Below are 12370 nucleotides of genomic sequence, written 5' to 3' on the forward strand. Positions count from 1 at the left end.
ATCGGTATCGGTTTTTTGTAATATGTGTGGAAATATGGATACCATTTGAAGAAACACGAGGCCTCATTGATATCATTACAAGCCAGTAGACATTTAGATCTGCACATCTGGTATATCTTCCATTGAAAAGTAACTACAACACACTCTAGAAAAGAGATGGACAAATGGCCAACCATCGTGGGAAGGGTTCTTGCATAAAAGAGGTTTGAACACTTTTTTGGCTTTGTCTTGTATTAACAGAATATTTTTTGCAATCTTTAACCCGAGGTAAGGTTTCTTCTTAAATGTGGGAATATGTTTCAATTTCTAAGGGGCTCCTCTAGAGTCCTCAAGTATAGAGCTACAAGAGAATTTCCTATCCATAGAAGTCCCTTTTTTGAAAATAAGTCATACATTGTAACTTACACAGCATCTTATTTTACAAAGACAGTTCTTACCTTTTTTAGTGGACACTAGCCTCCGCTCCTGAATGGTGCAATTAACCCAAAGCATCATTTTTAAATAGGTCGAAACAACCTGGTTTGTGGAAAGTGCCCCCTTTTATTCTCTTCCATTTGAGATTTTTTATTATGCACAATATATACCCCTTTGTCAGAGAAATCATGGATTGGATATACGTGAAAGTACCAAATTCTCTCATTTGCACCCGCTAAGCCTTCACTGTATCTTATTGTTATTTATACTATAAATTTATAGATTACGCCATCTTTTGATACATAGCCACATGAAAACATATGCTTAATGTCAAAGAAATGTTTTACTAACATTTTCCTTCTATCACATGTAATGTTTATATACAGAAGAAAACAGCTTGCGACCAGTATTGCTAGGGTTTGTGTAGGAAATCGAAAGCTTTTGCAGTGACCCGGTTTAAAGAGGAGAAAAGACTGTAGATGAATACATTTTAGCTTTTTAGGCTAACAAATGGCGGTGTGTGGTGTCATCCATAAATTTTCATCATAATAACCTAATGCACGCAATATACTTTTTTATAAGAACAACTGTTGCTCGATTTGCAAAAGAATGCGAAAAAAGTAAACGTACTAGTGTGACTAGCAACAGATGAAAAATTGAGAGAAAAAAGCACCGTGTGCATGAAAATTTGCTCTCATCTTAATATAAAGTATATCTTATCAGCTAATCAACCGTGCTGCTAAATATAACTAAAAACTGTCATCAAGATAAATTAATATAGTACTAATAGAACCAGAAAATATAGTATTTCAATTATTTTATCTTGCTGCCATTTAATTATATAAGAAGCAACTTATGTACTGCCAAATTTTTGTAACTGTAGAAAAACCAAACTTGAAATAAAAAACTTGAAGAACACTCGAGCTTCAAGTGTTCCAAACATTAAAAACATCGAGATACGACTGAAATTATTTGGGCAAAAAAAGAGGAGATATATTCGTATTCGCTTAATTTAATTTATTTTGAAAATTTATATTATAGCATTGGATTCTCGTAGCCGTTTTGCTTTGTTCCTGAATTTTATCCTCGTATTTACATTATACTCATTGCAAGATTCACAGAATCCGGCAGACAGCCTATCCTTCGGTTCTTCCTTCTCACACACCAAACGTAACACCAACATCCATCGATACGTTGCGGTGGAGCATCTGCATGTACGAAAGTGAGGCCAAAAACAAGAACGTTCTTTTCAAAATGGGGCGAAAACAGACGTAAACCATTAAATATTTCAACGAAAGCAGGGCCGATCGACCCTCAGAAATGCCTTATCTGTTATAAGTTTATAATCATCCAAAAAAATGAAGCTTGTGTACAAAAGTTTCGAAAAGGACGGATCTGGGTGAGTTAATTATTATCCTATATCCATTCCTCTACTAGAATTCTTGTAACTAAAATTCAGAGAAATGATCGAGAAACTTCAGTAGATATTAAACTCACTTCGATCTTGAAGTTGAATAACAATCTGAAAAAATGGTTTGATTGGCAAACTCAAATCTTTTTTTTTGGAAATTTTTGCAAAGCTCTATCATCTCTTTTTGGCAGTACAGTCCAGAGATTTCCAGCCCTTCATACTGAAACTTTCTTAAAAAGTGTTTTGAAAAAAGGAAAATTTTTCATATGATGTCCATTACAAAATGTTACGTATAGACTTGACATCAAGTGGCCTGAATTCAGTTTTTCTTTGTAACCATACAAAGTTTGCTGTTAACTACGGGGAATGATGGGTAGAACATTTAGTGTCACTTGCTATTCAATAGAAAAACAAAGCAAAAGTGGAAAATAGAAGCATTTTTTTTAAGAAAGATAAGTGGAATGGGGAGATTTTTCCTGAAAGATTTAGAAATTTTAATCATGCTAGGTTTAACGTTTTACTTTAGTCGGTCCTATATTTTCAAAAACATTTCAGATATATATTTTGATACTTGCTTTGTTATTTTAAAAATTTTCCATTTGCAGGTCTGTTACCCTTGTTCCAGAAGAAGCAGAAGATATGTGGCATGCCTATAATCTAATTGCTGAAAATGATAAATTAAGATCAACAACAATTAGGTAATTCAATCGCTATTTGAGTTTATGAAGGTAATACCCAAGTTTTATAGCAACCAGTCCTGGTAATATTAAATTTGTTGGTGTGCTGCTAATTGCACACCTTCAAAAGTCAAGGCATGCAATGGTGTGTGATAGTGTGCAATCCTTATAATGAAAAACCTTACGATTCTGATGATGACCTGATAGCATTTTAAATGATTCTAATTGAAGGGGTTTATCACTGTTTGAAAAAGAGCTCAATTTTTTCATACAACCAAACAATTTTTACAGAATTTAGAAGAAATTTTGTGAAAACAAAATTATTCAACAGAAAACATGCAAGTCTTTAGGCCCTGTTGACAACTTCGTTTTCGTGTGAGAACGGATTCAAATGAATTCTTTTAGATTTTGAGTTCCATTAAAACCCTCAAAACGGCGTCATTTGATACAAAACCAGAGTCACTCGAAATCACTGTTCAAAATGGAGTCATTCAAAAATGAAATCATTTGAAAACACATCGTTTTATTAGGAACAGCAAAGACAGAGGCATTCAAAAACGGAGTCACTCAATCTCAGTTTCAAAATGAGCTTGAACAAAGGATACGAGAATGAATAAAAATGGAGTAATGGTAACACCCAAGTTATCGTGTTGACCAAAATGGAGTGGCTCAGGGAAATTTGTTCAAGAAAATATGAAAATGGAATGAGACATATTTGAAAACAAAGTAAAGGAAACCGGCTCTTAAAGAGTTATAATGTCTCCTGGAAATACCATCAAGATAACATGTGCGAAAGAAATTAAGAGTTACTTTAGAGAAAATAAACAAGAAATTAAAAGAAACACAAGAGAGAAAGAATAGCAGTTCAAAATGTGGAACTGGGCTTGCCAAAAAAAACGGGCATCTGCAGTGTTAGGTGTGAGTGGAAGCATGCACGGTTGATCACACACCTAAAATTAACAGGGCTGGTAGTAACCATAACATGCAAGGGTTTTGGCTTTTTTACTCTGTTGCCCTGAATTCTTTTTATTCAATGCATTTATCAAAGATTGAATTTTGATGCTCTAGGCCAAAACACTAAATCTTTAGCAAAACACTAAATGTCAGACCATGTTGTGGCAGCAAGTTTCTTTCAACATTAGTTTTAACTGCTCCTAAAAATTGCAAATAATGATTTATTTAAATCCCTTTATTGCTGAGTCCTGGTTATCTAATGTGATCACATTTTCAACTTTGGTTTCCAAAAATTTCTTTTAAATTTTGCAAACGGTGAATGTCTTTTTATGATCTAATTCAGACACCCATAAAAAGTTCCTACTATTACATGATATTATATCATTATCTTTTATGGTAATACAGGAGAGTAACCACCCAGTCTGCAACTGGAAGCACCAGCAGCAATAAAGTGAGGACAACTTTGACCATCAAAGTAGAAAACATTGATTTTGACACCCAAGCTTCAATGCTAAGAGTCAAAGGGAGAAATATTGAAGAAAATCAATATGTCAAGGTTGGTTTTAAGACTTATCTAAGCAATGTGTATTCTTTCTGTATTAGCATAAATCATGGAACCTTTAAGTATGTGTTTTAACAAATGTTTTCATAAACCTACTATTTGGAGGGAGAAACTCTTTTGCAATAAAAGCTCACAGAAATCTGCCATTATGAATAGTTTTGAGTATTTTAAGGCTTGATCTGTAATTTGTATGGATTGCTGTTTACCTTATATTTGTTAGTTAGAATTTGTCATCACTCCTAACTCATTTCTGGTTTGAAAATCACAGTTTTATCCACTTACCAATGTAGAATTATGTACAACTTGTTGTCAGTTTCATACAAAGATTAACTAAATGTGTTATTATCAAAACCATATTGGTTGTATTTCTATGTACTAGACCTAATTTTTTTGCTAGATGGGACAATATCACACAATAGACTTGGAGTTGAATAGAAAATTCAGTGTAACAAAAGCTTATTGGGATTGCATTGCAATTGAAAGAGTTGGTTTGTACTATTTTTTGTTTCATTATTCTACCCTAAATTCTCTCCTATTTCTGCTTTTTTCTTGGCTTTTGAATTTCACCTTATTATACCTTTTTTAAGATACTTCATATCAGCCTTTACAACCTTTACAAAACAAAACAGAACTTAACACTGTACTTATTTGCCTGTTTGGTAAAAATTAGACTTATAAAAAAAATTGTCTAAAATATAGAAAAAGCTAGTTGAGTGAATAGATTGGAATCACTTCTTTGTCACATGTCTCATGAGCAAATAGACTTCTTTGTCACATATCTCATGGGACGTATCAATCTAGCCGTTTTCTCCACATCAACCATTTCTTCACGAACAAAAACCTTTCTCCATTAGAAATATTATTCAATTTCTATTCGCTTATGCTACTACTATACTGTTTAATTGTTGATACATAAACTATAGATGGACTTAGCTTTTCAACAATTCCCTTGTTTTGCTTTCTAGATGAAAAGGTCGTTGATAGCATGCTCAGTCACTATCCATCTTTAAGATCTATATTTACAATGTAATATATTTGCCTTCATGGTTTCATTTAGCTCTACAAAACAGCACTACAATACTTCACAACAATTTAATACATTTCAACTACTACTTGGCTGATATTGTTCCTTCCAAATTCTGATACAGTTAGTAAAGAGGTTTTGCAAAACTATTCACAGTGATGATAGGACGATTCACTTCTTGACACCAAGACTGATCTTTGACGCCTAAACTGATCTAGGTTTCTTATCTAAGGTGTTCACAAAACACACAGATAAATTATCCCCCTACTTCACATGACATTACAGGGTATTTTGCCCTGGACCACAGTAGCCATTTTCCCGCTAAGTACATCTGTTTTCTCTTAATATTTTCCTGATTTGATTTGGTACATATTTATTGTGATCTTTTTGCAGATACCGCCTGTGATCCAACTCAGCATGCAGACCTTGCAGCAATTGTAATGCAAGAAGGTAATCATACTTTTTTGGAACTTTCAATTTGATTTTCCTGTGGCAAGTATAGAACTGGATAAACTGATATAGTCGAGCTTAAGAAAAGTTAAATTGATATCAAAGCAATATGACGGAATGAAAAATCATAGTAATTGTTAATTGAGAAAGTTTATTAATGTTTTGGTGTTTCGAGCATGGTAGGATAATGAATTTATTTCTTTAAGGAGCTATTCTTTCAACATTAAAGCTAGAGCTATCGTTTGTTCTCAAGACATATAGAAACACATTTATTCTAATTGAATTCTTATCACAGGTATTGCGCATGTCTGCCTAGTTACCTCATGTATGACAATCGTAAGGGCCAAAATAGATGTGACAATTCCAAGAAAAAGGAAAGGAAGTTGCTCTCAACATGACAAGGTATTTTCTTCATTCTCGGCATTTTTCAGGGAATGCAACGGACAGTATATGTGGCATAGCAAATGCAAGGTTTACTGGAAAATATATATTATTGCTGTTTATTTAGTAAGTTTTTACAGGAAGCAATCGCTAAAACCCTTGGCGCCTTATGTCATTTTATTAGATCTAAGCGATTAAATTCCGTTACGATTAAATAGCGATTAGATTTTTATTGATTCTAAAAATTTTTTGCTCACGAGGGGCTTTATGGCTGATATGTTTTATGCCTTTCAAGTGCGTTAAAGCCAGGAAACGTTCCTGCGGGTAAATTCTTTGGCCTGTAACGTGATAAATCCTTAGGGTGTGAAAATAATTTATAGTTCAAAGAAAGAATTTCAATAACCCTGTCATACTACAAATTTCTTTCAAGGTCGAAAAAGCGGTAGTCAATCCAAGGAATTTCTATCCGAACCTTTTTTTGTCAAATCAATTTTTACGGTTTCATATATACATTTTGATAGAGAATTTTATCATATTACTTAATGTTAAAAAATTTTCAATTTTTAGGGTCTTCTAAAGTTTTATGATACAGTAATACAGGCGATTCTAAGGCATGTTAATTTTGATGGTAAGAATACCCGTTTAGTTGTTTTATCTTTTCCAATGTTCTTTCCACCATTCAAAGAATAATAATGACAAACTGATCTTGTGGGTTAAAAGATTTTGGTTTCTTGTAATCATTTATGTTCTTATGAAAATGTTGTTTTTCTTGCCAAAAAAGTTTTTTCTGAAGGAGCAATTGATCTTCAAACTGCCTGGATATTTTTGTAAAAAGTTTTGAAGAAAGTTGTAGAAGAACAGGGCAGGACTGGCCTTGCTTCTATTTGATACATTTCGATACTGTGACATTTGTAGAAATAGGAAATCAATGGCAGCGCATAGTTCCCTTCGTTCAATATTCTTGTTGAACTAGTTTTCTGTTGTGTATTACTGAGTTGACTGTTTCTCAGGAAGTGATACTCCTACGATCTAATGAACACAGATAGATGGAAACAGAGAAATGCCAATGTATTTTATGCAGATTACTTTTATCATCTCAGGGTGTGATAAAACCTAGCAAAAGTTCACATTTCTAAAAGTTTAACTTTCCCTAAAGTTTGAATTGTAAATAACATTTCTGATTCATCTCGTCATACATGCCTTTTTGTAAAGATTTCTGGCCGTCTTTAGATGTTGCTAAAGTTTTTGCTTAACCTTAGTTCTGATACCGTCTACAAAACTACTAATTTTTTAACGTAGACATTTACTGTTATTTATATTTTGCCTTCATTTTCTTAGTTGTAAAGTGCGTGCTGGTTGCAAGTCCGGGATTTGTAAAGGTGCGAGAACATATTTGCCTTCTATTTCAAATATTGATTTGATGCATTAACCGTTTTGATTGGTATAATGATATGTTTCTTCTCGTGCACTATTGATAATGTGCTTCAGTGATCCACCCAGAGATGTTTCAACATCAAAGGGAACAGAGAAGGCGAGCATTTTTATTTTGGCTCATTCATATTTGTCCCTAAAAGTGGGTAATATATTTCTTTTAGGACCAATTTTGTGAATATATGTTCAACCAAGCTGCCAAATTAGATCAAAAAGTCCTTCTTGAAAATAAACACAGATTTGTCTTGGTAAGTTTTTGTTCGCAATGTTCATTCCCTTTTTTTTGTTTCGATTTGATGGTTTTATATATGTTACAGATTGCTATTTTTCCTTTTATTATCCCGTAATTTCATAGCAGTGGTTTGAGGGAAATTTTTTTCTGTTTCAGTTGTAATACTATATAACTTGAAACTTCAAATTGATTTTTAATGAGCTGTGTCAACAATTTGTGCTATTCCATTTTATCTATTATTTTTGAATTTTGAACGAAATTATTTCATTTATGATCCCTTGAAGGCTATATATTATTTTTGTAGAGTCATGCTTCCTCCGGCTTCAAACATTCACTGAAAGGTTTTAGTATATATTGATGCGTTTTAGTATAACATACTTTTTTGGTATTATCAAGTAGTATTTTAAACATCATGCCAGACAAATACTGATTGGTCTTTAAAACAGAAAATATAACATATGATAGTATATGATAAAAGTCTGTAATATGTGCTATAGTATATTATGTTATAATGTATACATTGATGTAATTGTATATTAACTGAAAGTTTCATGTTTACACAAAAACATTTTCACGATCATTTATGCCACGTTTCTACGCTCTACTCTAGTTCTACTCAAGCTACTCTATAAGGGCAGCCATATTCTATTCCTATTGCATCTTAGCTTCTCTATCACAATACGAAATCTCGTATTCGGTAACCAAGTCTCGTATTGGGCAGATCTGGCTCCATCCTAAAGATATCATAGCCTCGAAATCAATAGATCCTATTGTCTAAAGAGAGTTTTTTGCTGTATTTTAAGAGACTTTTTCTTCTTTTAGAGGTGTTAGCTGATCCTTCAATAGCAAACAAATTATCCGACACAAAGGTATAGTGGATTTAGCAAGACTTAGTTTCATTCACGTTTGTGGATATTGCTGCTGGATAAACTTCACAACATGGTGAAACAAAATAAATTACTCTTAAAGCCTTTATTTCAAGAAGCATATAGCTTACTTTTTTAGTTATTGATCCCACAGCAAACAAAATTAATTATAACATTTGCCTGCTTGTTATATCACTTCTGCTTTTCAGGTTATTTCTTTCCGGTTATTTTTTATGTCACAAAATTGTTTTTAGTAGCAGATTTTTGGTTTTGAAAAGTTTTGTACGTTTGCTATTCCGAGCCGATTTTTATATTTTTCATCTTTTGCCATCTTTTGCTTTCAGTTTGTTTCCTTCTCTTGGTATTGATTGTTAATGAGATTTCTTTAGGGTTGTCATTTAGCTGAGGCAGCGACTGAGTCTTTCTTCTGTAGAATTTTATGACAGCTTTTACCCTGTTCTTAATGCTGTGTCTGTCTTTTTAGGCTACTGGTGAAGTCAAAGCTTTGGATGCTTTCTTCAAAATGCTCCAAGATGAGCCGGCTAAGGCATTTTATGGGTAAGATAGAGCTGTTGTTAGTGTTTATTTGTTTTTATTCCCACACCTCAAAGATAATCTGTATTCTATTTATTTCAAATTGAACTTGATCTGCATTCGTTGATGAAAATATGGAAGCCTGGTATTATTGAGATGTATATAGTGACAATAAATTATATACCTTTATAGATCTGTTGTTTATTTAGCCTTACCCTTTAAGCAAATTTAATTTTGATATTCTTCACAGTAACTGTGGCTCCTAGACTAATAAGAGAAACACGCTTTTTCGTTTATGAATAATCTTACTTTCTTCAGTGTTTCAAAGGTAACATTTATTCCTATCTTTGGAATCCGATTGTTTTGATTGTTTTTTGTTTGATGATGAGATTTTTGCTCTCAGTTTCAATCAAGTGAGCGGAGCGAATGAAGCAATGGCAATAGAAACTCTGCTAGTCACAGATGAACTTTTCAGGTACCTTCAGGCGTTTAATCATATAGCACCTACTTTGAACTAACTAACTATGTTTAATTGAATTGACAACATGTTATATAATTTTAATGCCCGGAATATGCAGTGAAATGATGCAATGTAGGCCAGTCAATATTTTAGAGAAATTAAATTAAATTCTGCTGTTTTTCTCTGTTATGCTGTAAGTTTGTTGTGATACATACAGTTAATCAGAGGCCAATGTGGAAATGCTAACTGTAAGTATGTTTGTACGATGAATAGTTCACTGTTTACTTGTCAGTAGACTGCCGGCTTTACTTGCTCCTTTTCGTTGAGTAATCACACGAAAATCTTTGTAATGTTGGTAAAATAACTCTTTTGGCTGTTGTTATGTCCCGTATGGCCCGTGTGATGTCGGCTACTATTCTGCGAATAATGCTGAGAAAAAGTACATGTTTTGATTTTTGTGAATAATAGATACACTGCAGCAAACCCTTTCAAAAAAGAAACCAATTGTTTCTGAAATGAAGAAAGTACCCCTTCTACGACTGTCATTTAATACCAATGAACTCGAATATATCGTTTCGCCACCAAATGTTCAAATCGTTAAAACGAGTATTTGGTTCAAGATTGGCATATTTTTGGCCCATCCTGTGGTTCATATACATCCAGTGACATAATAAATAAATTTTACTCTAATTTGAAAATGTCTTCTTTTACTTCATTGCGTAATGGCATCGTGTGAATATATTTTCCCGTTGCTAAAGGGCGAGCGATGTTGCAACGCGGAGGAAGTATGTGAATCTGGTTGAAAGTGTAAAAGAAAACGGAGGGGATGTAAAGTAAGAATTTTTTTTAGCATCCTCTTGTTTGCTATATACTATTTTTGTAAAAAAAACTGGCAAAGTTGAAATTTAACTTTGACGCTTATTTCAAGATAATGTCTGAAAATCTTTATTACGATTTTGGCAACTTTAAGTGCCGGTGATTTTATACTAAGTAGCTGAATAGTGGAAAATAAATTTATCTGTGGGTTTAAAGGCCAAAATAGGTTTTGGCAGATTATTTGTACTTTCATTACTCGGCTTGAATATCATTGGATTGTTGCTCGTTTGTATAATTGTGATGAGGTAGCCCATAAAGCTAACACTCGTGTTATATTACTCTTAATATTTATTTATTGGCAACAGAAAACATGAAGAAAGATAGAAACGCCGTCTTAAAGTGAAAGGGAGACTGACAAGCCTGGCGATTCATCATTTTCCAGATTTCTCTGCAAATGACAGATTGAGACAGTATTATAATAATTAGCTAAATAATATAAGTCCCTTCATGCTTTATGTTATTGAGAAACTATGCCAGTTGTAGAATCCTTGTTACATATAGAATGGCCTGGTCTTTAAATTTTTCCCTTACTCTTCACACAGCGTTGAGTCTCTTTTGCTAAGTGGTTCATGCAATTCACTTTTCTCTTTTTCGCAGAATATTTTCAAGTCTTCACGTGTCTGGAGAACGTAAGTACCACTTTTTATGATATAACTTTGTTAAAAAAGTAGGATAATTTAAAGTAAGGATAGACTGCTAACGCTTCAATTGAAGGAAGCTCTAGCCATCTTTGAGCAGCGGAAAGTTGCCATGAATGTTGCAATGTCATGAGGAATGCAATAATTAGATTATCGCCGATATGGCACTATAGAACATACTTCCTTAATATTTACTCGTATTGTGGTCTTCCTCTAGTTACCAATCGTTATCTGTAATCATTTGTAAAATATTTTGATGACAAACACATGTTTAGATTCAGTCGCTATTTTCTCCATTTCTTGTTTATAGATTCTTTCGTTTCTGGATTCAGAAACCCCTGCTTTGAAATTTATTTATCTGTTTTTATTGTTAATCAGTTTTTGAAAGCTGTTTTTACAACTCCCCTACATTCGAATTATTTCTGGTAAATGAGACTTGTCAAGATTCTGACCCCAGTCTTGAATGTAATATGTTTAGAAGGCTCCCTCGTGAAATTTCAATGGCCTCACACTTCATATAACACACCATCTTTTACAGAGCTTGGCATGCTTACCGGCGTTGCTGCCATTCTTCGATTTCCGATGCCAGATCTTGAACTCGAGGAGCTTGAAGACGATTCTTCTGATTCTGATGGCTAATCTTTATTTCTCTAAGTCAATTTATAATATACATAATTCGCTTATACATCACCACAGTACAAAACAAATTCGTTCTCTATACATTGAATGTAATAAATCTTATGATTTTGTCATCTTCACGTTATAGACAATGTGACTTTGAAAGCAGGGATTGAGGGCTTACGGATGGTTGGATATGGCACTGTTTTTTATTTACTAGCAATTCCTTATTTAAAGAGCCTTTTTCAGACATTGTTTTAGGGTTTTAAATTCCATTCTTTTTAAAAAATGTATCTTGCAACTGCTAACCAAGCTTTCAGGCACAGTGAAAATTTTTTAATATCAGAATAAAAATATGAATTAGCTTACAAGTTGAAGTTATCCTGTCAATTTTTTGTCCAGCTGTGAACATTGGTGAAGCTACGCGTGCTGCTAGCCCATAAAATTTAATGGGGAATGAGAGATAATTTTTAATAACTGCAAATTTGGTTTGCGTGAGTCTGAGTGGAAAACTAAGTAATTTCTCTTTCATACTGACAAATCTCATCTCTGAATCTTCTGTAAACATGAAATACATAGAGTTCCTGCAATCATTTAAAAAGACTTAACAAGCATTTAGATAAATTTAGACGTAACAATGACGGTTCATTTCTATTTACTCATGCGATATCTACTTGAATTTTCTTCTTTTTTCTACCTGGAGTCAACCTATGTTTTAGGAGAATTTTAGCATTGAATTTTAATTTATTAGTTGTGATGAAGTTGTGATTCTTTTTAATTGTCTTCTGTAGTCATTTTTTGATTGTACAAAGGAGAAAACGTAATGCCAACTGGAACCAAAG

General features: G+C 33.2%; 1 protein-coding gene across 1 annotated transcript; it reads left to right on the forward strand.

Annotated features, from left to right (window-relative positions):
* The first annotated feature begins 1647 nt into the window (after nucleotides 1–1647).
* Nucleotides 1648–12289, forward strand: LOC135683312 (protein pelota homolog). The gene is made up of 16 exons (XM_065198532.2): nucleotides 1648–1813; nucleotides 2431–2523; nucleotides 3862–4012; nucleotides 4416–4506; nucleotides 5436–5492; nucleotides 5788–5894; nucleotides 6441–6501; nucleotides 7212–7252; nucleotides 7469–7552; nucleotides 7841–7877; nucleotides 8359–8405; nucleotides 8887–8960; nucleotides 9340–9411; nucleotides 10155–10229; nucleotides 10870–10901; nucleotides 11449–12289. The coding sequence occupies exons 1-16, from the start codon at nucleotides 1773–1775 to the stop codon at nucleotides 11547–11549; spliced, it is 1164 nt and encodes a 387-aa protein (XP_065054604.1). The 5' UTR covers nucleotides 1648–1772; the 3' UTR covers nucleotides 11550–12289.
* The last annotated feature ends 81 nt before the right edge of the window (nucleotides 12290–12370 follow it).

The sequence above is a fragment of the Rhopilema esculentum genome, chromosome 7 (genome assembly GCF_057945365.1).
Source record: "Rhopilema esculentum isolate cy_ngs chromosome 7, ASM5794536v1, whole genome shotgun sequence".
Lineage (NCBI taxonomy): Eukaryota > Metazoa > Cnidaria > Scyphozoa > Rhizostomeae > Rhizostomatidae > Rhopilema > Rhopilema esculentum.